Below are 25,945 nucleotides of genomic sequence, written 5' to 3'. Positions count from 1 at the left end.
TAACACAAACATTAAATGCCAATGACAATGAAAGTAGAATTACACGTCATAATGTGTCTGAGCAAATCGGCTAATTGACTCGACCGTCTCCGTTATAACTGAGGCTTTAACCCAGTTAAAAGGAGAATTCCATGCTAGAATGCTTTCTTATCTTTCTTACCTTTCTTTGTAGTTGTTACGTCCCCACCAAAGAGGTCCAGGTGTTTTTTTGTGTGCAAAAACTCCTTATTGGCTATTTTCCCTACCATAAGCCCTCAATGAATTGCATTGCATTGAATGGGAATTGAATGGGGGCTATGGGGTGTTATGCTAGTTCGCTTATTCTCCATCGAAAGAAGTAGTAAAGTGTGCCGCTTGGGATATTATTTACATTATGAAGAGAGGATATATACAAAGAAATTATAATTTGAGCGATGGAAATAAGCGAATTAGCACAACACCCCATAGCCCCATTCAATTCCCATTCAATGCAATTAATTTAGGGCTTATGGTAGGGGAAACAGCCAAATAAGGAGCTTTTGCACAAAATAACACCTGGACCTCTTTGGTGGGAACGTAACAACTACAAAGAAAGGTAAGAAAGCCTTTTAGTATGGAATTCTCCTTTAAAGCCAGCCGGATGTCGAAATAAAAAAAAGGTTTGCTCTGAAAGAATATATATTCAAAGATTTGTGGCGCATTTTTTACGATTTGTCAAAAAATAGCAGACCTACAAGCTTGTAGCGCGCTACGAGCTTGTAGGTCTGCTATTTTTTTCAATAGCTAAAGTTATAGCATAATGCTTAGTTAAAACACCAAAATGGGTTTCCACCCCATAAAACACCAAAATGGGTTTCCACCCCAGAATGGGTTAAGCACTGACTCGTTTAGTTTGTATAGCTGTAACATAACATGAAGCCACTTATAGCCATGGCCTTGCTTTTGATTTTGTAAACTCTCACGGTTGTATAAAGCTGCGTATCGCTTAATAAAAGAAAATTAAGTTAGAACATGTGGACGGGTCTTTGAGTGCCACACACTGACTGTGTGTGTGTGTGTGTGTGTGTGTGTGTGTGTGTGTGCGCGCACCTATATCGGCATCAAAATGAACTTAAAGTACAAAAAGCAAGTAATATTATGTAGAATGTCCCATTGTGCAAGTTTTCAAATGTATAAAATGTATAAAGAATTGAAAACGGCAGATCTATAAGGCGAGCAGATTGTGAAATGTACAGACAGGGCTGTAGTGGTTAATGTATGTTTTGTGATGCTAATAACAATGTACAAAGTATATATATATATATATATATACTGTATATAGTAACTAACGTTTTCAATTAATTGTAGTGAAGTAAAAGCATAACATTTGCGTCTGAAATGTAGTGGAGTAGAAGTAACTGTAAGTACTGGAGTAGAAGTACTGGAAATTGGAAATGCTCCGGTAAAGTAAAAAATACCACAAAATGGTACTCGAGTACAGTACTTGAGTACAGTACATGTACTTAGTTACTCTCCACCGCTACGCGCGTGCATTTGTCTCTCCTCCTCTTTGTAGTGCCAGACCCAATCAGTCAGTCAGTCCATCAGCTTGGTGAAGGGACTATACCCTCGTATACTGCACTCCCCCCCCCCCCCCCACCACTCCAGGGAGAGACGATATTTATTCAGGATTTATCCTGTCCGCCGCTGCATGCCTCGCGGAATGCACTCTTAGCTGGCAACCGAAAAGCCCAATGGCCGTCGTCCAGGAAGAAATGTGTTGTTTCTTCTGAATGGTAGACAATGGGGTGAAAGGTGCAGACTGTGGAACAAACGGGCCTCTAATCCTAGGCGCGTGTCGAACAATAAGGGGACCCTGTGCATCGCCATTCGCCACTCGAGGGTCCTGGGATAAACGCACGCGGGGGAAATCAGCCTGTCGACTGTAGAGCAGTCGCAGTCCCTCCTCCCCCTTTCAGAACAAACGAGTGGCCCCAGGAAATGAATCGCAATGCATTTGTGTCCCATATAGGCATTTCAAAACGTATTTATTTAAAGACATTTTAATAAGCGTCGTACACGAAGCCAACTCTTGTCGTGACAAATCATGACAACACACACACACAATATTTCGGGCCAAACAAAGAATTACAAAGAAGAAAAAAACCTGCCGTTTTTTTTGCCTTTGTTTTGCCCGAAATATTGTGTGTGTTGTCATGATTTGTCACGACAAGAGTTGGCTTCGTACGACGCTTAAAAGGTCTTTAAATGAATAAAGCACGAAATGCCTATATGGGACAAATGCATTGCGATTAATTTCTCTAGTAGAATAATGACAACAAGACCAGCCAGTATGGCCTTGTGGTTAGAGTGTCCGACTCCTTGGGTCATACCAAAGACTGTAAAAAATGGGACCCAATGCCTCCCTGCTTGACACCCAACGCATCAAAGGGTTGGATTGGGGGGGTTAAAAAATCAACTAATCAAATGATTCCCGAGCGCGGCACGGCTGCAGCTCACCGCTCCTTGGCTAGCGGCTCACCGCTCCAAGAGACGGGTGAAATGCGGAGAACACATTTCACTGCGGTGACGTGTGTGACAACAAGTCGTACGACTTTGACACTGAGGAGCTGAGATGGGGTCTGTACTAGAATATTACAACGCCCGACTCCTGTCAAAATAAATAATCCCCGCCCAGTATGTTTCTGACAGAAGCCCTTGACGGAGGATTGATTCGTCATTCTGCCGGAATAAACAACAAGACCGCGTCAAAACGTGACATAATAAGGGCTACATTGTGTATTAAACCCTGGAGGGCTTTTAAAGTTGACAGTTTGTGTCATTCATACATCTTCAGGGGCTGACGTGTGCCACTGTTGCCAAGTAAACAAGGACATTGAACAATATTTGAGAACATTAGGATCCTGTTATTATGAGTCACCTTGACTGAGTTGACGATCTTGCTGATTGCTAACGCGGCCAACTTTGGAATTGGTACTTTCTGCTAATGTTTACCGTCGTCATAATGGGCTAGTTATTGTTGGAAACATCATTCATCATGCATTTGTGTTTGTTTGTTTTTTGTCGTGTCTACGGCTTGCGTTTGTCCTTGATGTCTTAATTGGCCTGATCGTATGAAATATAAATGAATATCCTACATGAAGCAAAAGTTGGCAGGCCTCGTATAATACTCGGACCAAACTTGGACAATGGGCACAACACTTTCTGTTATTTCATCAACTTTCTCTCTGACTGTCTCCATCTCTCTCTCTCTCTCTCTCTCTCTCTCTCTCCCTCTCTCTCTCTCTCTCTCTCTCTCTCTCTCTCTCTCTCTCTCTCTCTCTCTCTCTCTCTCTCTCTCTCTCTCTCTCTCTCTCTCTCTCTCTCTCTCGGGTGCATGCTTTTCAGAGGCTATACGCAATTACGACCGTCCAAACTAATGAAAGAAAATAATGGTTTTTGAGATTGCTTTGCGATCATGAAAAGGCATGGAGACCCGAGGGGCGCGGCTATAATAGAGGACTATTCTGATTGTATATATAAGTTTTAATTACTTTTATTACTTTGATTGAAAAATTTACGCTATATACCGGTAGGTTGTATAATCTTGACTCGCGCTGTTCCTAAATATCTTTTTTTTGTCACATATCCAATATTATAGGGCCTCACACTAAAACTGAAATACTCACACTATTAGAGCCCTGTAAATGATAAGAAAAGGTGGGTGTTTGGGACACACTATAGTCAATTAAGAAGTGTCTGTAAGTCGAGATGAATTAATAGCTAATCTGATACGATGCGCACATGCATGCGCGCGTGCATGCGCGTCTGTGCACAAGTGTGCCTGTCTCCTGTGTGTGTGTTTGTCTTTTCAGACATTGCGCGCGCAGCGTGCGTGTATGAGAGAGGTTTTTATGGTTCCATTCTCTAGCGGTGATCTCGCATGATGTCTAAGGAATGTGTAATATATGGGCTGTAACAATGGAAGAAAGGAGGGGTGTAGAAATAATGAGCTGAGCCTCGGAGTGTTCAGAGCCATGGCCAGATGTCTCCAGTCCAACTCACTCTCACCTCATAAAAATACTGGTATACTTCTGCTTCTGGCTTATCAAACGCATCTATTACACACACACACACACGCACACGCACATGCACACGCACACGCGCACACGCACACACATACACACACATACACACACACACACACACACATCTCCAGCGGTGTAAAATGCAACTAAGTTCATTTACTCACGTATTGTATTTAAGTGCACTTTTGAGGTATACGTTTTTTTTTTTACTTTAACTTTTTGATAGTTCTTAGTTTTCTATTCATAGTGACTCATAGAAATGGACTATGTGACAACCGGGAGTAGTCCGGTGACCACCCGAGAGATGGTTGGCAGCCGGAAAGCAGTTTGGGTTAGTAGTGCCCCAGTCTGTGTTCGGCCGTGAGGACGCAGGCGCCCAAAAACAGCAGAGTGTGTGTGTCCCTGGTTTTCCCCTATAATGGGACTGATCCAGGGTATGGATATACTGGGACGTATAAGTCGGGACTTGATCACCCCCGGCTGGGTCGCCCGAGTGAGGGGTATGGAAGACCACGAAACCCCGATGACCTTGGGATACATCCCCGAGGATACGTCCTGCAGTTGCATCCTAGCAATGTTCTTTTGTTTGTTCTATTGGAGCAAATATTGCACTTTCACTACCAATCTTGAATTCCGGACTTTCACTTGCGATGGAATATTTCTACACTGCAGTCAGTCTCTCTCTCTCTCTCTCTCTCTCTGTGCTTAGATGTATTGTGTGAGGATTGTGAGCGCAGTCAGCGCACACAATCTCTCACACACACACACACACACACACACACACACACACACACACACGCACACACACGGCCTTTGTCCGTGCGTGTCTATAGTGTACCTGGGCCGCCTATAGGGTACGAATGAATGGAAACTAAAGAGAGCTTCGCAGAGAGATCAGGAGAGCGCCTTCATCTGCACCTGAGGCTTGCATTACAATACATGTACATTCATTTATATTATCCCATTCTGACCTGAGATCAGATTCTAAAAATGTCTTCGACGTCCTGACAGTTTTCTGAAAAAGCCGTGTTTCTGTGTCAGTCGTTCTTCGATTTTTTTTCAAAAATAGCAGACCCACAAGCTCGTAGCGCGCCACTCGGTGGTGCGCTATGAGCTTGTAGATCTGCTAATTTTCAATAGCTTTAAAGCATAACATAATGCTAACACCAAAAGGGGTGCCAAAAATACCAGATCTACAGGTTAACGGCGCGTAAACGTAAAACTACGCATTATGAATGTCTCATTTCAAATTTCTCTAAATGTTCAAAAACTCTTTTGAAGCTCACAAGGCGTCGCGTCGTAACACATTGTGGACTTGTATAGATCGTATATTTTCAAACGGCCGAAATATATATATATATATATATATATATATATATACAGTATATAGATATAGGGCTGAAGTGGTTCATGTAGGTTTTGTAATGATAATCCAAATCTACAAAGTAACTATAGTAACTGAAGTTTTCAAAAATAATTGTAGTGAAGTAAAAGTATACAATATTAGCCTCTGAGGTGTAGTGGAGTAGAAGTAAAAGCATGGGAAATTGGAAAGTACAAATACCTCAACATTATACTTAAGTGGCCTGGGGCCGTGTGGCTCAGCGGTCCAGGCATACCTTGGCTGGCAATCCAGTCTAGCAGTGTGGCCGCGGGTTCGACTCCCGATCCCGACGGCCTTTACTGCATGTCACCCTGCATCTCTCTCCCCATTTCCTGTCAGCCTACTGCCTGACCCTCCATACAAAATATAAAATAAAGGCCAAAGCCACAAAAAAAAACATAAAAATAAACCATTATACTTTAGTGCAGTACTTAAGTAAATGTACTTAGTTACTTTGTGCCACTGATTGCGCGACACCCGCACACAACTGAATGTAACTCGTAGGGGAATCCGAGAGACAGAGAAAGGACTCAAAGAGGAGAGATGAAACGAGGTTGTAAATAAAAGCCTGCTTGTGGAGGAAATGGAGACTCCGAGAGAGGATATATGCAGCTCTGACTGAGCAGCGTGGACAATTTATTCCAGTTTTGTATCGAGGAAGCCAGAAGGGAGAAAATGCTGCCTCCTTTGAAATGTCTACTTATCAGCGAGGATGCATTTTGCTTTGTTACGCAATTTTTTGCTTTTCATGTCGGACCACTTTCGTTTAAGTTCTACAACTCTTTACAGAGGTTTTCTTTTTCTTTTGATTTTTTAGTAATATGATTATAGTCATCTTGCTGTGGAACCATAATATACCCCAGGCGGCTAAATTATGTTTTTTTTTCTTACTTGCTGAGCTGACATCTACAGTACAGTAATTCTCTTCTCTCGCTATTATTTTTCTTTTTACTTCAGACGATTTTTGTAACCCATTTTTTTCCAGTGTCAATTATCTAATGTAAGCCTGACTGACTGACCTCATGCTTCCTTACAATTTAGACATTTAGCAGACGCTCTTGATCCAGAGCGACTTACATTTAAGCAAAAAACAAAAGCATGGCATACATCACATATATATATTAAAAAGTAGTTATCATGAATCATGTATAAACTAAGAACAGTGGAGTATCTATGTCAACTATACATACTATACTATATTATATATCATACAATTATACATGTGTACTACAAAGTGCTATGACTACATAACATGCACTTCTAGTGCTGTCTACGTAACGAGCTATAAGTCTGTCTAAAATACAATCTAAGTCTACATAAAGTGCTATCTAAGGGGCTAGGCTAGGGCACGTGCTACGGGCCATGGTGGAGTCTGAAGAGGTGGGTTTTCAGACTTCCTTCTATGCATGAGGAGTCCAAGCTGCTTCTTTTCACCTGACAGGGGGGGGGGAGTTTCCCCGGCCGGACGGACGTAGCGCGTGGAAGGAACACGTTCCGTTTCTGACCAGCTCCTTTCCCCTCCCATCAGGCGCCCCGGCTGGCCAGGGGGAGGCAGTTTAGACTAGAGAGTCTTTGTTATTCATACATTTGCAGGCTGTCATCGTCAGGCGTGTGTATACACTTTAAAGGTGATCAAACACCAAACCGAGTCCCATGACGCTGTGATTCAGAGTTAGTCCGCTTTCCGTTAAAACATCAGCGTTTATTTATTTCCTGACAGACCCCGTGCCCTAATGCACACTGGAGAGGCGATGGTAATCTGTGTGTTTCTCCCCGTGTGTACAGTATGTGTCCGGGGGTAGGAGACAGATGGCTTCTGAGTATAAGCCTGGTGTGGAACTTAACCCGTTTTGACCTGGGAACGATTCTACAAAAAATGTCTTCTAAAATCCTGACTGTTTTCTTGAAAAAGCTTGTTTCTATGTCAGTCGTTCTCAAACACTTTCATGTCACTTTTCACGATTCCGACCTACAAGCTCGTAGCGCGGCACTCGGTTGCCGCGCTACGAGCTTGTAGATCTGCTATTTTTCAATAGCTAAAGCATTACGTAAAACACCAAAAGGGGTTGCCCGCCCAAAATGGATTAAACAGTCTAGGCAGCCGTAGAGTGATTGGTGACGGACCACCGGGAGGGTACAGTACAGTACAGTACAGTGCAGTACAGTACAGTACAGTACAGTACAGTACAGTACAGTACAGTACAGTACAGTACATACTGTGGTAAATAAAAAAAGAAGAAAAAATAACTCCTGGGGATAGTGTTCTTATCCGGGAAGGAATATGACACACACGCACAGTCTATATCCCTGTGGTCAGGTGACTGTCCAAAGCAGGTGGTTTCTGGGTGTTCAGTGTGAGTGATGTCACTGTGGTCAGGTGACTGTCCAAAGCAGGTGGTTTCTGGGTGTTCAGTGTGAGTGATATCACTGTGGTCAGGTGACTGTCCAAAGCAGGTGGTTTCTGGGTGTTCAGTGTGAGTGACATCACTGTGGTCAGGTGACTGTCCAAAGCAGGTGGTTTCTGGGTGTTCAGTGAGTGGTATCACTGGGGTCAGGTGACTGTCCAAAGCAGGTGGTTTCTGGGTGTTCAGTGTGGGTGATATCACTGTGGTCAGGTGACTGTCCAAAGCAGATGGTTTCTGGGTGTTCAGTGTGGGTGATATCACTGTGGTCAGGTGACTGTCCAAAGCAGGTGGTTTCTGGGTGTTCAGTGTGGGTGATATCACTGTGGTCAGGTGACTGTCCAAAGCAGATGGTTTCTGGGTGTTCAGTGTGGGTGATATCACTGTGGTCAGGTGACTGTCCAAAGCAGGTGGTTTCTGGGTGTTCAGTGTGGGTGATATCACTGTGGTCAGGTGACTGTCCAAAGCAGATGGTTTCTGGGTGTTCAGTGTGAGTGATGTCACTGTGGTCAGGTGACTGTCCAAAGCAGATGGTTTCTGGGTGTTCAGTGTGGGTGATATCACTGTGGTCAGGTGACTGTCCAAAGCAGATGGTTCCTGGGGTTTCAGTGCTGTGACCGGTTTGTCTCCGTGTGACAGCTGGGTGGCGTTAAAAGTTGATTTCTCCCTCTGTCATTTCCTCGTATTTCTAGTTTAATTTAAATAATGCAATCATGAAAACCCCCTAGTTTTTGACACGTCACATGCTAGATAAAGCATGGTGAGATTTTGAATATTTTGCCTTTCTATAGGTTGTAATTGGTATGGTCACATATTATGCCAATTGTGAAAAATGCCCAACACATGCAAGTTAGCATCCGGCAGTTTCTACATGCTGGGGGTGTCAAGGAATTTCCTAGGTGAAATCGTTCTGGGGTTTCTTCGAAGGGTGGTTCGGGAATATCGGAAATACGTGGACACGTATACTAATTCTAATTGTCATGACAGTGTTCGTATTTTTACTGGTGGTTTGCTGTATCTCGGCGTGTATTAAAGCAGTGATGTCAAGGGTTGTGGGGGGTCCCGCTTCCATTGTGATGCTTCAGTTAGAGCGCCCCGTCCGTGGTTGGGTTCCTCCTTTCTGGGAAAGTGATATTGGTTGATTCTGTGTGTTTTATTTGGGGTTTGTGGGTGTGTCGTGGGATGTGTTTGCCTGAATACCTGTGTGTTCTGATGTGTTTTATTATGTAAACTATGTTGTTGATTTTATGCTTTTATTATGTCGTAAGCCATGTGGTGGTCGTTTCTCTTATGGGATGGGCCGGTGTAGGAATTTTCCCAGAACGTTACAAGATAATGTCATGATATGGGGTTTTTCGCCTACCTTTACGACGAGGATGAGTGTTTAAGAGGTCTGTTAAAGTTTCAAAATGGGGGTATTGTCAAGGAATTTCCTAGGTGAAATCTTTAAAAGGACCTTAGGCAGTTGTAAGAATACAGCTGTGGTTTACTGTTGTCTCTCTCTGTTAATAGCTTGATTACCTGTTGTAAATCTCTGTTGCCTCAAGACGCTCCCACGAGGGGATCTAGGGGTGGGGCTTGTTTCGCTATATGAAGCGTGCGTCTTCACATGTGGGGTGTGACACACTACTGTGGGTTTTTCCATTACATGTCATATGTGCATACATTGAATGTAAGTTGTGTTCACCATTGTGGTACCTCAATAATAATAATCACTCAATCCTCTAAACGCTTCGTGTGCCTCAATTGATTGTTGTTTGTCTTGTCTTGTGAGTTCCCATATACAGAATTGCATGGACAGGGGGACCCATACTAAACATTTCTAACATAAAACCGGGTTCACAATGGGGGCTGGCTATATACTGCAGGCCTGCAGTAGTCTAGATTCAGAAGACATTTTGATGCTCCTCCTGCTACTGGAATAATGGATAATTCACATGGATAAATCCCGTCATTTCACACAGCATCTCTATGGGTGAGAAGCGCAGCTTGCTTCTCGCTGCTAAGGAGGGGTTGGGGAGGGACTTATATAGCAATGGGCTAATTGTGTGTGTGTGTGTGTGTGTGTGTGTGTGTGTGTGTGTGTGTGCGTGTGTGCGTGTGCGCGTGCACGTGCAGCCCGAGGAGCTGACCAACGCGCTGGAGATCAGCAACATCGTGTTCACCAGCCTGTTCGCCCTGGAGATGCTGCTCAAGGTCCTGGTCTACGGGCCCTTCGGCTACATCAAGAACCCCTACAACATCTTCGACGGCATCATCGTGGTCATCAGGCAAGTCCGCGGCGCAAAGTCGAAAACCAGTGAAGTGCTTTAACTGTGCGCGTGTGTGTGTGTGTGTGTGTGTGCGCATGTTGCGAGAGTGTAGATCTGCTATTTTCCATAAATGTTTAATTAATGTGGAAAATGTGGATTGTCTTTGAAGCATTTTAACGTGACACATCTTGTCCCTTCTCAGATGGGAGGGGGGGTCTGTTTGATTGATTGATTGATTGTAGTATTTATTAACAGTTTGGAGAATTACAGTACATTTCAAGCACAGACTCAATACAGAAACTGTCAACTGTGAGTGGCCGACACCATGAAGCTAAATGCACTTTTGTTTTGTCCCCTCTGTGTGTGCGTGTGTGTTTGTGCGCGCGTGTGTGTGCGTGTGTGCGTGTGTGTGTGTGTGTGTGCGCGTGTGTGTGCGTGTGTGCGCGGCGACAGCGTGTGGGAGATCGTGGGCCAGCAGGGCGGCGGTCTCTCGGTGCTGCGGACCTTCCGTCTGATGCGCGTGCTGAAGCTGGTGCGCTTCATGCCGGCGCTGCAGCGGCAGCTGGTGGTCCTGATGAAGACCATGGACAACGTGGCCACCTTCTGCATGCTGCTCATGCTCTTCATCTTCATCTTCAGGTGAGACGTTAAACATTAACCCTGACCTGAGATCAGATTCATACGAGGTTTCCACTAGGACACACACTGGTCTGATTATAACCCATTCTGACCTGAGATCAGATTCTAAAAAATGTCAGTCGTTCTTCGATTTTTCAAAAATAGCAGACCTACAAGCTCGTAGCGCGCCACTCGGTGGCGCGCTATGAGCTTGTAGGTCTGCTATTTTTCAATAGCTAAAGCATAACATGATGCTAACACCCAAATGGACTTGCCGTTCAGAATGGGTTAAACCCTGACGGATCCATTTGGTTCCATTTGTACACTCTCAGAGTTGAATTAACACTCTATCCAATACTATAGACCTCTATGTGCCCCGTCGGCCACTGGCCTATATACTTAAAGGTAGAGTAAGTGATGTCACTCAAAAAAACCTTAGGTTTCGTTTTTGGCTGTGGGACCTAATAAGCCTTCGTCCAATCAGGATAGAGAGTCAAAAAACGAAACCTAAGGTTTTTTGACCCCCCAGGGGTTAACTGGGGGACAGGGAGGAACTCCTTATATGGTCAGCACACTCTATAGTAGAGAGGATTATCACAACAAAACAAAAGAATAAGTGATATTTGAATTAAGTGAAATCACTTACTCTACCTTTAAGCAATATGACACGTTTAACGTGAGTGTTGCCACGACAGGGACGCGGTCAGGAAACGAGACGAAGTCGTGTTCCGCAAGTATCACTGAAGTGGCCATAATCACGTTAACCCACACCCTCTTGTCTAATATTGCAATTATGCAACATAATGACAGATGTGTAGTCACTACGACCACAAATGTCCCAAGTAACTTGCTAGCCTAGCCACCGAGTTTGCTATAGCGCTCTGGGAGAACAGAGCAGCTGAATTATTTGTTTTGATTGGGTGGTGAACGGTGCTGGTTTTGACCCACGGCTAGAAGGCCGTTTCAACCAATCAGATTGCTTCTTCGAAACGACCTGTGGTATGATTGAGAACGATGCAACCTAATATGGGAACCTAATAATACCCGTTGTCCTTTTGTGCCCCATACTCATAATGGAGATCTCTGTATCTCTGTGTCTGCCTGTGGCTGAAGAGTGCAAAGTGGACTGGTTAAGTGTTCGATTGGCAGGTGTGGGGTTGCCATGGCAATCAATTGGCTGAGGCAGAGGCTGGAAATTGCACAGGTGAGGCTCATTAGGTCCACTGGCAGAGCCTGACCAGAGCCTTTTGTGGTGTTTCTGGACAACGGTGTATGCCACCGACTCAAGGCCGGGCACTGCACTCCGTGTGGGGGTGTGGAGCGCGCGTGTCAAATTTGAAGTCGGTGGGGCAAACGGTTCTCGAGTTATACGTGCAGTACACACACACACACGCAGACACACACAGAGAGACGTGGCACATTTATAGTTATATAAGTTGAGGTCCCAGAGATAGAAATGCCATTAAATGGGACTATAATACATGTCAATTTGGGGGTCCTTGACATGAACAGGTTTGAGAACCACTGTGATAAACAGGCACTTTAAGAGCAGTCGCCAACGAAACGCACGTGTCAGGGGAAAACGTGAAGTTCATGCGGCGAGTCCCCGGAATCAGAGCGGAGCGGCGCGGCGCGCTCCGCTCTGAGGAGAGATCGAAGACGCCCCCGCAACACAACTCTCTCTCTCTCTCTCTCTGTATCTCTGTATCTCTCTCTCTCTCTCTCTCTCTCTCTCTCTGTATCTCTGTATCTCTGTCTCTCTCTCTCTCTCTCTCTCTCTCTCTCTCTCTCTCTCTCTCTCTCTCTCTCTCTCTCTGTATCTCTGTATCTCTCTCTCTCTCTCTCTCTCTCTCTCTCTCTGTATCTCTGTATCTCTGTCTCTCTCTCTCTCTCTCTCTCTCTCTCTCTCTCTCTCTCTCTCTCTCTCTGTGTATCTGTATCTCTCTCTCTCTCTCTCTCTCTCTCTCTCTCTCTCTCTCTCTCTCTCTCTCTCTCTCTCTCTCTCTCTCTCTCTCTCTCTCTCTCTCTCTCCTCATCAGCATCTCTTCATCTGCCTGGTTAGGTTTCTGACCAGCTCAGCGAAATTACGACCCCCACAGTGCACACATAGGCATACACACACACACACACGCGCGCGCGCACACGCAACACGCACATGCAGCACTCTTTCCATCTACCCCTTCATGCGACTCTCTCGCGCGCATGTACGTACGCACTTCGCAAACACATGCATGCAGACACACAGACACTCCACTTTTCTTTCTCCATCTACACAGTATCCCTTTCCTCGACGCCTCTCTTCGATTCACTCTCTTTCACGTGCACAGTACGCACGCACGCACATGCACACGCACACAGGGACGTCCTACTGGGACCGGTGCATAGATAAACAGTGTGTGGCCGGAGTGAAGACTTGCCAAGCTCGCACATCACAGGCCTGCTCATTGAGCCTGATGCGTCAAAGAACCTCTACACACACACACACACACACACACACACACACACACACACACACATTGTGTAAAATCACATTGAGACACAAAGTCTCTCTTCAAGTGGGAACTGGCCAAGAGGCAGACATATAAAACTATACACTTCGATGTTACATTGTACATGACAAAGTTACAGAACAGACAATAAGTGGGCGGCAGTATATACTTAGTTTAGACAGTTTTTTGGTTTAGACTATATAGTCATTGGTTAGACCAGTCATTAGTCCTATACAACTATCTCAAACCCTCCCCCTAAACCTATAACCTCTCACGGGGCAGCACACCTAAACCTAACCTTAACCCATGTGTAACCAATGACTAGTCTAAACCTAACCTCCCACGGGGCAGCACACCTAAACCTAACCTTAACCCATGTGTAACCAATGACTAGTCTAAACCTAACCTCCCACGGGGCAGCACACCTAAACCTAACCTTAACCCATGTGTAACCAATGACTAGACTAAACCTAACCTCCCACGGGGCAGCACACCTACACCTAACCTTAACCCATGTGTAACCAATGACTAGTCTAAACCTAACCTCCCACGGGGCAGCACACCTACACCTAACCTTAACCCATGTGTAACCAATGACTAGTCTAAACTAAGTATGCACCCTGACAAGGATACATCCACGATACACCTCAAAGTAAAGATATAATACAAACATCTCCAATGTGATACACTTTAAGTTACAGGGCGCAAAGTCCTCCTCCCATGCTGTCAAAACAGTTAAAATGCTGTCGGCGCACGAGTACAGCCTGTTAACAAGTTGGAGAAGAAACGCGCCGTTACTTTCATGTTTATTTGCCACTTAAATCATTGCTTCTCAAACCTTTTATTTAACCCATTCTGACCGGGCACCCATTTTGGCATCATGTTATGCTTTACCTATTGAAAAATAGCAGATCTACAAGCTCATATCGCGCCACCGAGTGGCGCGATACGAGCTTGTAGGTCTGCTATTTTTGAAAAATTCGAAGAACGACTGACATTTTTAGAATCTGATCTCAGGTCAGAATGGGTTCATCAGACCAGTGTGTGTCCAGTGGAAACCTCGTATTAATCTGATCTCAGGTCAGAATGGGTTAACTCCTAGGGCCCCCATACTGTACATCTGGGAGTGTACGAATGCACACACTCGGAGTTTGCAGGCCTCATGTATACGAGTCCCATTTGAAACCCCCGCTTTGAGAAGCACTGACGTGAAACATCTGAACTAAACTCATCCTGAGTGGGCTCTGTATATACCGACAACGACAAAGAAAACAGCTGAAGTATATAGATCTGCGGTTTTTGGCTAATGTTACGGTCCCAGAATAATTATGGATGCTGGGGTTCAAGTGGTTCATTTCACTTTAATTATGCCCGATAGCTGGACATAAATGAATACATTGGGAAGAGTCAACAACCGAACAGGGATAGCACCTCTTTTTGTTTATTTTCCATTTAGGCAAGGCATTTAGCCAAAAGGACCTAACCTCTGAGGTCAGATAAAGAAAATACATTTTGATACGGGTTCAAGCCTTGTGTATATTGTCTACAATGTTGTTTTTTTTCTACTGATCTGTATCTTGTGACATTTCTATTATGATGTATTTTTTGTGATGTTATGTCAATGCTTCTGCTTTTATTTGCCTTGATGTTGTGTTTTTGTTTCTGTACGACTACAGTACACACTGCGGTGCTCACAAATTTAAGTATAATTTGTTTTAATGCCTGATAGCTTGAGCAGTATAGAGGATTTGATGTAGGGCTCATCAATTTGTCCCTATACATACTGTACACGGACAAATGTGTCCGTGTACAGCATGTATAGGGACAAATTATGACCAGTTATGAATGTCAAGTCTCCAGGTGTTCTTCAGAATGTGTATGACCCTTTTTTTTTACACACTATATGGCATATTATGAGTCCACTAGGACGGTGGTTCTCAAATGTTTCATTTGCACGGACCCCCTTAACTCTGAGAGTGTACAAATAATGGAACCAAATGGACCCGTTACAGGTCCATTAAGGTTCCATTTGTACACTCATACCTTTTACATACCTGACGTGGTCATTCAGGGCTAGCTCTTCTGGTAATATATGTTATATGTCCATGGCAAAAATGGAACTTTGATAAAGAGAGGTCACCACAAACCAGCATGCTGATGAACAAACTCTCTCTCTCTCTCTCTCTCTCTCTCTCTCTCTCTCTCTCTCTCTCTCTCTCTCTCTCTCTCTCTCTCTTTCTCTCTCCCTAATCAGTATCCTGGGGATGCACCTGTTCGGCTGCAAGTTCGGCTCTGAGAGGGACGGAGACACTCTGCCGGACAGGAAGAACTTTGACTCCCTCCTCTGGGCCATAGTCACAGTGTTTCAGGTGAGGATAAGAACTCTGACTCCCTCCTCTGGGCCAGGGGGGAAAAAAATAATGAGCTTTTTTTTGGTATTCAGACAGCCAGCAATGGGTAAAAAACGCTCCCCCAAAAATGTAGTCTCTGTGACATATCTAGGCCTAGGGGCCACAATCTGCATTCAAAGATTTTCCTATAGAAGCTTTGCCATTGGTGTATTTGCCTGTCTATACTTCCTGATTGGTTAGTCATTTCGACCAGGTTTTTTTTTGTTCTTCGACCAATGGCAAAGCTTCTAGGAAAATCTTTGAACTACGTGTTTTCGGGAGCATTTTACTCATTGCTGGCTAATACAAAAACATATCATAGTATTGCTTATAGCGCCTTTTAATCTCAGGGTTCTGTAACTTCTGACTGACTTCCTGCCATTTGCTCCAAAACGTTTCACAACGCCATCGCGACTTGGGTTTCGGCCCATTTGGGACAAAAAACACCCCGGAGAGTTATGCGACCTCATGAAAGACGGATGTCTACAACCATTTCGTTTTTTTGAGCGATCAAAATGAGCGATTTATCGCGAAACCCATGGCGGCGAACACTTCTGAATGTGTTCACCTGTACCACTCCTCCTAGTTGACCTAGTATATAATATAGCATTTTAAGGTAAGAAAATGTCTAGTCCAGAATGATCTTTTAAGCCTCTTGTCTTTCCCTCTTTATAGTCAAGACTTTGATAACAATCACATGCTGTATAGACTAGAGTACCTATTATCTGTAGAGTTGTGCCACTTTGGATGAGCTTGCAGCCATGTGATGTGATGAGCCTCTCCTCTCCTCTCCTCTCCTCTCCTCTCCTCTCCTCTCCTCTCCTCTCCTCTCCTCTCCTCTCCTCTCCTCTCCTCTCCCCTCCCCTCCCCTCCCCTCCCCTCCCCTCCCCTCCCAGATCCTGACCCAGGAGGACTGGAACAAGGTGTTGTACAACGGCATGGCCTCCACCACGCCCGTGGCGGCCCTCTACTTCATCGCTCTGATGACCTTCGGCAACTACGTCCTGTTCAACCTGCTGGTGGCCATCTTGGTGGAGGGCTTCCAGACCGAGGTACGACACACCTGTGTACAATCAAGTTAACGACGACTAATGACGGTATAACTGAACAATAGATACTTGGATACAGACACAGACGGTCACAAGGACGCACTCGCGCAGAGTGCCGCACGTGCGTGAGCTTGTAGATCTGCTATTCCTGGCGTGTGGCCACGGACAAATGCAACGACAAAGAGAATGTATAGACTCTCAAACGTTATCCGCTGAAAATAAGGTTTTTTCGATCATCGTTTTTTTATTTATCTTCTCATAAATCACTACTATTGGACACCCTTTATGTCTGTGTGTTGGTAACGGAGCTAACTCACCACCACCTCTCCCCCTCCCATGCAAGTCATTGACAATATAGGCCTTACTGTATATATAAAATCACAACACCGACTTTGACGATGCTTTGTTTTCTTCATTTCCTGAAAAAATGACCATTTTGGAGTTACGTGGTTTCTTCCTGACAGCGCAGATATATAATACAAATAACACAATATAGGAAAACCGCCTTGTTGACTTTGACTGTTCCATGTTTTGCTTAAACTACCTTGAATAGGTGGCAGGTATTCATAAAGTAGGCATTTCACACACAGAATAATAATGGAATCACTCTCAAGAATAATTTTGGGTTCCAGACAGTCGGCACCTTTATTTTGTCTGTGTGCATACGCCTCAAACTGTCTCGTGGTGGCGTGGGCGTGGGTGGATTCTCAGAGGACACGACGAAAAGAACGCACAAGTCGTCACACTCTTCTTCCTCCTCCTCTTCCTCCTCCTCCTCCTCTTCCTCCTCCTCCTCCTCCTCCTCCTCCTCCTCTCATATCCTCCTTTGTCTCTCACCACCTCCTCCTCCTCCCCCCGCGGTTGTCCTCCTAATTATCGTCCGACCGCCACGCCATCCATCCGTCAGCGGAAACGACACGCCGTTCACGATTGTGCCCACGACACCCCCCCCGCCCCAACACAAACACACACACACACACACCGCGTCTTCAATTCCTTCCCTTTGGATATGCGTCCTCCTACCTCCCTCCCTCCCTCCCTCCCTCCCTTCTCTCTCTCTCTCTCCTTATCTCATCTGAAACAAAAGACACGCGCGGCGCGCATGGCACGTCTCCGCCCCTGCATGCACGGCTGCCTTGCTTTTCTTGACGATGAGGGAGAGAGACAGAGACAGAGATAGTGAGACAGAGACACACGCGCACACACACACACACACACACACACACACACACGCATATGCGCACGCGCGAGCACACACACACCGAGAGCGAGAGAGAAAGAGAGACGGACAGAATGTGAGAGAGAGATTGAGAGACAGAGAGAGGATCTGAGATAAGAAAGATAAGAAAGAGAATGTTCAAATTAGTGGCTGATATTGTTTGGACTCAGGTAGCCCCCTTCCCGACATGCACGCACACACATACACACACACGCACATGCATATGCACACCCACACCCACACGCACATGCATACGCACACGCGCACACGCAAACACACACACACACACACACCAAAAGAACATTGCTTTCAATATCTTTTTTTATTTATGTTCTACCCAGAGATAGAGAGAGAGAGAGAGAGGGAGTTAGAAGGAGGGAGATGAGCTGAATAAATCAAAGGAACATGCTGTATGGTTTACCTCTGTATTGTCTGTCTGTGTCTCTCTCTCTCTCTCTCTGTCTCTGTCTCTGTCTATGTCTCTCTCTCTCTCGTTCTCTCTCTCCTCTTGCTTCTGTCCCTCGACCGCTCTCTGGTTCTCTCTAAGCTGACAGCACCTTTTCCTTTGATCTCCGAGAGAGAGACAGACAGACAGACAGACAGAGAGAGAGAGAGAGAGACAGACAGACAGACAGACAGACAGACAGACAGACAGACAGACAGACAGACAGACAGACAGACAGAGAGAGAGAGAGAGAGAGAGAGAGAGAGAGAGAGAGACAGACAGACAGACAGACAGAGTGTGTGAGAGAGAGAGAGAGAGAGAGAGAGAGAGAGAGAGAGAGGAGAGTGGGCTAGACGTTGACAGACCAATAAAATATGGATTAATTGGAGGCGTTCTCTCCGACCGTTCTGCTTATCAGCTGTACAAATAGCCCCTACGCACAGCTATGGTGGATGGAAGCACATTACAGAACACATTGACCCCATGTGTGTCCCTCCCGGTGCTATCGCTATGCAACACGCTCAAATATAGACTCTAAATTGTTGCCGTGAATGTTTGTTGTTTCTTGTCTTTCGTGTTCATCTTTTTTTCTGACCTGATGCACTATAGTTCAGGCAATGTGCATTACACTTTTGGTGTTGTTGTCGTGCAACAACTGAGGCTTTCTAGCCAAGCACAAGCACACACACACACACACACGTGCGCACACGCACGCACACACGCGCACACACGCAAACGGGGTGATTCTTAACCCATTAAGACCTACGATATTTCGCCTTCCGACCTACAGTAGCCTACCATCTCAAAATATGTCGTTCCAGGGACGTCCCAGGAGCAAATATTTGAGTTAAAAAAAAAAGTTTGCTCTGAAAGAATATAAATTCAAAGATTTTGCACACATTTTAATGATTTTTCACACGAGCTTGTGGATCTGTTATTTTTTTCAACGGCTAAAGTTTAAAATACTGGTTAACGTGGTTAAACGCTCTAAAGTGACACAGATGCGTTCCCGGGCCCTTTCCAACCTAACTCGTCCTCCGTCGCGCGACCGCCTCACTATAGCCTATATACTTTCCACCTCCTCTCCTTATTCCTCACTCATCTTCCTTCCCCGCGAGCGTCTTCGGAGCGCTTCATAGTTTCCTGTTATTCCCCCCCCCCCCCCCCCCCATACATACATATACACATCTAGCCTCCTCCTCCTCCTCCTCCTCCTTTCTGCAAACAAACCAAAGGTATTTTTAGACAGGGCCAAAACTTTGCCGTGCGTCAGGGTTTCTATAGCAACAAGCGCTTGAATGACGTGCATGAGCCCGGGTCACCGGAGAGACGCTATATATACGGCGCCGAGGCTCGGCAGGCACGAACTATAGTCCACGCACGCACACACGCACGCACGCACACACACACACACACACACACACACAATTGTGCATACGCACACTTGTATTACTGACATCCACTTTTTTAGAATGACATTTTTTTGTCCAGTTTCATTGGTCGACCTCCCCGTCATCACACTCGGCTCATTGGTCCACCTCCCGTCATCGCTCTCGTCTCATTGGTCCACCTCCCATAGCATAACTCTCGTCTCATTGGTCCACGTCTCATCATCATCATCACTCTCGTCTGATTGGTCCACACGCCAACGTGTCTTCCCTCTTCCTCCTCAACCTCTGCCAGACGACAGTTGGATTTTAACGGGATATTCCCTCAAAGGCAACCAAATTGTTAATATTTAAAAGAAATGATGTGGGGCCCACTTGAATGATTGATGTTTTCAGGTGCTCTGAAAACACACACGGCCCAGTGGGCCCACCCATGTGGGCCCACCCATGTGGGCCCACCCATCCCACCTCTTAACTGACCACGCATGCAGCCTATGGAGCGTCGCAGTCCCGCCCCCTTTCATGACGACACCGGGCCCAGGAAATGAATCCCAATGCATTTTCCCCCATAGACATTTCAAAAAGTATTCATTTAAAGACCTTTTAAGCGTCGTACGAAGCCACCTCGAGTCGTGACAAATCATGACAACAAACACAATATTTTGTACCAAACAAATAATTACAAAGAAGGAAAAGAAAAGTGCTGTAACCATGCCGTTTTTTTCTACTTTCTAATTCTTTGTTTGGCCCAAAACATTGTTGTTTGTTGTCATGATTTGTCACGACAAGAGTTGGCGTTTGTCCGCGGCGTATAAAACGTCTTTAAATAAATACTTTCTGAAAAGTCTATGAGGAAAATGAACGGGGAATTCTTTTCCGGGTCTGTCGAGGGGGGGGGCGGGACTGCGACGCTCTATTGGGCTGTGTTAAGTGGACAGATGGGTGGGCCGCGAGATGCTTTGGAGATAATTCACCCCTGCTCTACTCTCTCTCTCTCTCTCTCTCTCTCTCTCTCTCCCCCTATAAGAGTGTGACGGTGATGTGACAGACATGGGCGTGCGGGGCGAGTGAGGTTACAGAGAATGGACACAATTCTTTATGGAGCTACGTTAACAGAGGCGCGCAATGAAAACCGTGCACGCACGTGCGCACGCACACAAACACACACACACACACACACGCACGCACACGCACACACAGCCCCCGTGTCACAGTGCCATGCGATGCCATTGAACTAACTAACAGCATATATGAATGACTGTATTATATTTATATACTGCTGCTTTTTTCTTTTGTTGAATGCCATTTTCTCTCTTGGTTGGTGGAATGTAAACTTTGCAACATGTGATGTTCTGCTCTGTTGGATTTGCCACTTGTTTTTCCGAGTTGCAAGACGTCGCAGTATTGCACACGCACTGCACCCTGGGACGACCCCCCCCCCCCACCCCATCGGCCCCCCCTCTGGACGCTGCAGCTGCACCCCCCCCCCCTCCCCCTCCCCCTTGAATGTTTCTTCTTCTGCATGGTATAAAACCCACTGAGCAATAGTCTGCTATTAGACAATCCGTCTTAAACCGGCTGTAACTGGTCTAATAATCAACGTTTTTACTGGTGTAGGGCATGGGGTTCCCAAAGTGGGGTCCGGGGGGACCCCCAGGGGTATACCTGAGGGAGTTCCAGGGGGTCCCGAGCTAAATGGTAGTTAGGAACCAAATTGACTATTATGGGTCTGTAACTCTGAGAGTGTGCAAAATGGAACCCTATCGGGTCCGTTTGTTTCCATTTGTACACCCCTTTTCCACCGGTTCGGTTCAGAACCAGTTTGGTTCAGAACCACTTTTTAGTCCATGTAGCCAGACCTCCAAAACTGGAATGTTAATTATCAATTGACTGGGCAAAACCATATACCTATATTAAATTGTCTATATCAATTAATATATGATAACCCTTCCACAGGAGTAGCTTTTTCATATTCATCACACATTTTGTATTTTTCACCTCTATATAGGCCTAAATGTGATAGGTGAATAGGAAAACATTTTATTAATAGTTCGTTATCACCATGAAACTTCCCCAGTTGATTACTTACACGAAGACAACGATGTATTGTATTACACATTTTCTGAAATTGTACATTTAAATATGCAAATTAGGCATTATGTAGGAAAGTATGCATATTAAAAAGCTACCACTGTAGAAGGGTTATCATATATTAATTTACTTATATTGAGAATTTAATATAGGTATATGGTTTTGCCCACTCAAATCATAATTAATGTTCCTATTTTGGAGGTCTGGCTCATGGACTAAAAACTGGTTCGGGAACTGAACCGGTTCCCAACCGGTGGAAAAGAGGCCTCAGAGTTAAATTATGAACTACTTTGATTTTACAACATAAATTGGGGTCAATGCCATTAATTGGGGGGTCTGTAGGTTAATATGCGTATCAAACTGGGGGTCCTTGAAATTAAACGGGTTGAGAATCACGGGTCTCTGGAATATTATTTTCGAATGGGGGTCCGCGGGCTAATAAATGTCGATTTGGGGGTCCTTGACATGAAAAGGTTTGGGAACCGCTGGTCTAGGGCAGTGGTTTTCAACCTTTTTTCATATCAAGGCCCATTATATTTTTTCAGCATTTGAGCCACGGAACCACCATGATTTGATGAGATTTAGCCTCTCAAAACCCCAAAACGAAAGAATAGTTTGTTATCGTTGGATTGTCCACAGTTCCATGCCGTGTTGACGTTACCATTAGGAGAGATAACAGGCCCAAACGTTGATCAAAATATCGATTATTTTACATCCTCTAATTGTGTATAGACTTCTTGTAAATTAAGAAAGGCAGATGTTTTTAACATTAATTTAACTCTTGAGAGAGAGCGTAAAAGGAAACCAAATTAACCCAGAAGGGTCCATTTAGTTTCAATTTACACTCTCAAGATAAAGGGCTGTATTTTGTGTGTCTTAAGTACCAGGTCTTATTACCTATAACTTGAGTAAACTAAAGACCTGGAGGCGTGATCAATGCCATTTGGCTATTCTGAGTGGCCAAAGAGCATTGACCACGCCTCCAGGTCTTTAGTTTACTCAAGTTAGGGAATAAGACCTGGTACTTAAGACACGCAAAATACAGCCCTAAGAGTCAAAGGTCTAGGAGGGTCCATTTGATTACTAACTTTACATCATTTTATTCAGTTAGCTGGGGACCACCTGGAATCCCCTCAAGGACCACTGGTGGTCCCCGGACCACCGGTGGAACAGTTGTCTATAGGGGCTTAGATTAACCGTTGATAAGCTGTTTTCCTAAACGTCTTTTATAGATTTATTTGAAATAACGTTTTTTTTTTTTAACGTCTACTCTAAGCCTGGACTGCAAGAAAACGTTCATTTTCAGACCAGTTATACAACCCATTCCAGACGGCCATTTAGACATATTTTTAGACAAGTCTTAATAGCCTTGGGAAACGATGCTCAGTGGGACTTATCTCTAGGGCTGTTGGGATGTCCTTTTTTTTTTTAACATGGCTCCTTCTGCTGTGCTGCTGTTTTCTGTCATGGGGGGGGCCTCCTCTTCCTCCTCCTCCTCCTCCTCCTCTTCCCTCTCCTCTCCTCCTCCCCTGTTTTTCCCGGCCGTGCCGTCCAAACCACTCACACTTCTCCGCTATAGGAAGTGACCAAGCAAGAGGACTTGCATGGCCGGCTGAGTCTCATTCCGCTGCCTATAGACTCAGGGGTATGTAACACGAGAGTACAGCACTGCTTCCTTTTCCTCTTTACTCCTCCTCCCTTTTATTAACACCGACTCCGCCTGCATGCCCGCCTCACGTCCCTTCCTTCTAGAAACCTCCTTGTCCTTACTCGCCCCTCCCTCCCTCCCATCTCCACCCTGCTGCGTGCATGCGTGTGTGTGTGTGTGTGTGTGTGGGTGTCGCTGCTTCAGCTCACTGAGACCCCCTTTTCCACCAGTTGGTTCCCAGTGGGAACCGGTTCAGTTCTTTTTGGTTTATATAGTCCATGAGCCAGAGCTCCAAAATTGGTTTGGAAAAACTAGACCTATATTAAATTGTTTATAGGATCAATACAAGTAAATTAATACTATGATAACCCTTCCACATTATAGTAGCTTTTTCATATTTTTGATTATTTTTGCATATTTTCCTACATAATGCCTCGTTTGCATATTTAAAAATGTAAAATGTGTAAGGCAATAAATCATTGTCTTCGTGTAAGTACTCCATTGGGGAAGATTCATGGTGATAACAATCTAACCCATTCTGTAGGCTACGGGTACCCCTTTTGGTGTTTTAACTAAGCATTATGTTATACTTTAGCTATTGAAAAATAGAAGATCTACAAGCTCATAGCGCGCCACCGAGTGGCGCGCTACGAGCTTGTAGGTCTGCTATTTTTTAAAAATCGTACAAATGCAGCACAAATCTTCCAATATATATTCTTTCAGAACGAACGTTTTTCTTTTTAAATTTTGACGTCGGGCCTAAATGGGCTAATATAGGTATGGTTTTGCACATTCAATTCATAATTAACCCTCCCAATTGTTGGAGCTGAACCGGTTCCAACCGGAACCAACCGGTGGAAAAAAGGGGCCTGAGGGCGGCTGTCTGATGTCGAGCTGAGACGCATGCATGCATGGCATAGCGCCTCCGATAAACCACACCAATGGGTCCCCGAGACGCAACGAAGCGGGTTTTTTTAGCGTGCGGCGCTATACCGGCGGTGTGTGATATGTCCTGTTGCACGGCGGCGGCCGCATGGTGGCGCGTGCATGTCGACGCAAGTGGTTTCAATTCAAAGGAGCTTTATTGGCATGAGAAAATGCTAGTTTCCTATAAGCGGGGGATGAGCAGCTCAAAGTGAACTATATACTCCGACCTTCCTATAGGCCGTTTTATGAAAGAAGAGATGGGCGATAATAATGGACGAAACTCACTCGCACCGAAAGTGCCGTTTTCAAGGTCTTCTGGCCATTGTCTCTCTGGAACGAAAAGTCCAAATGTGCTCAGTTCAAAGCGTGTTGGATGCATGGCTTTGAGGACATGTTCCGAGGGGGTGGGGTTCTAGCTCCCGGGGGCCCTAAGTCGGCCGCGGAGTTTGCGTGTATACGGCGGGCCGGCACAGTGGTTGTCTACTCTATACATGCGTATATACTCACAAGCGTTTGTTTGCACATTATTAGAGTTGCATCAGGCGAATCATTGGTGTGGTTTGGGCTTTTCTATAGAGACAACCTGGTGTCAGGATGCTTGGTTCGGTTCGGTTCGGTTTGGTTTGGTAGGGGTTGGGATGGTGTGGGTTTGGTTTGCTTAGTTTAGGCTGGTTTGGGTTATATTTGCTTCTGGTTGGGTGCGATGGTTTAATTTGGGTTGGGTCGGGTCAGGTCGTGTTGGTAATGGGTTGAGTCGGTTTGGGTTGAGTCGGTTTGGTTTAATTTAGATAGTTTGGCTGGGCTTGGATTTGTATTGCGTTGATGTGTGTGTGTGGTTTGATTTAGTTGAGGTATTTGTTGTCTGCTTCGGTGTGCGTCGGGTTGGGCTGGGTGCGGTTTCATCTCGTTTGGTTTGGTTTAGTTCTGGCTATAGTTTGGGTTGGATTCTATTCGGTTGCCTGGGGCGGGAAGAGAGGGAGAGGGCAGAGGGGTGGGGGGGTGGGGGGGGGATCATGTTTAATCCTTTGGTGAGACCCAGAGCCATCTAATAGAAAATATAGCCCGGTCACGTATACGTTCATGTACTCGCGCGAGCCCATAATAGACTCCAATGCATTCCGTATAAACTTTCCCGGTTGTCCCTATTCGAAGCCTTCAAATAAAAGGGACTAAACCAATAGAAGTCTTATGTAGAAGAGGCCATTGGACCGAAGCCTCCATCCATGACGTGGAGGGAGTTTGCATGTAATAACTCCGTCTATAATATACTGCTCTGCGGTGAGACCGTGTCCCATGCTGACCTCATCGGTATGCAGCTTCCCTGCACATCACTGACCTCCTTTAATCCATTCTGACCTGAGATCAGATTCTAAAAAAAAATGTCTGTTTGAAAATGACAGTTTTCTGAAAAAAGCCATGTTTCTATATGTCAGTCGTTCGATTTTTTCAAAAACAGCAGACCTACAAGCTAGTGGCGCGCTACGAGCTCGTAGGCCTGCTATTTTTCAATAGCTATAAAGCATAGCATATAATGCTAACACCAAAACGCGCTCCCGCCCAGAATGGCTTAACACCGTCTCTCGCTCTGTTGTTTTTC

The 25,945-nt window shown here is 45.2% G+C and overlaps 2 protein-coding genes across 2 annotated transcripts in view; both read left to right on the top strand.

Annotated features, from left to right (window-relative positions):
* The window catches only part of LOC308333654 (voltage-dependent T-type calcium channel subunit alpha-1G-like), a gene marked incomplete at its 3' end in the record, with an annotated part of 39,043 nt that extends 28,898 nt beyond the window's left edge, over positions 1–10,145 (top strand). The window contains exons 8-9 of the mRNA XM_080790110.1: positions 7,216–7,228; positions 9,951–10,145. Coding sequence (XP_080646236.1) covers positions 7,216–7,228; positions 9,951–10,145 — 208 coding nt within the window. The remainder of the gene's footprint in view (positions 1–7,215; positions 7,229–9,950) is intronic.
* Positions 10,146–10,520: 375 nt separating this feature from the next.
* Positions 10,521–25,945, top strand: part of LOC308333653 (voltage-dependent T-type calcium channel subunit alpha-1G-like) — a gene marked incomplete at its 3' end in the record, with an annotated part of 44,115 nt that continues 28,690 nt past the window's right edge. Inside the window, exons 1-3 of the mRNA XM_080790109.1 lie at positions 10,521–10,723; positions 15,446–15,560; positions 16,478–16,633. Coding sequence (XP_080646235.1) covers positions 10,599–10,723; positions 15,446–15,560; positions 16,478–16,633 — 396 coding nt within the window. The 5' untranslated portion in view covers positions 10,521–10,598. The remainder of the gene's footprint in view (positions 10,724–15,445; positions 15,561–16,477; positions 16,634–25,945) is intronic.

The sequence above is a fragment of the Protomyctophum bolini genome, assembly GCF_963924005.1.
Source record: "Protomyctophum bolini genome assembly, chromosome: 18".
NCBI classification, from domain to species: domain Eukaryota; kingdom Metazoa; phylum Chordata; class Actinopteri; order Myctophiformes; family Myctophidae; genus Protomyctophum; species Protomyctophum bolini.
The sequence above is the reverse complement of the archived record's forward strand: the minus strand, read 5'-3'. Positions and strand labels throughout refer to the sequence as shown.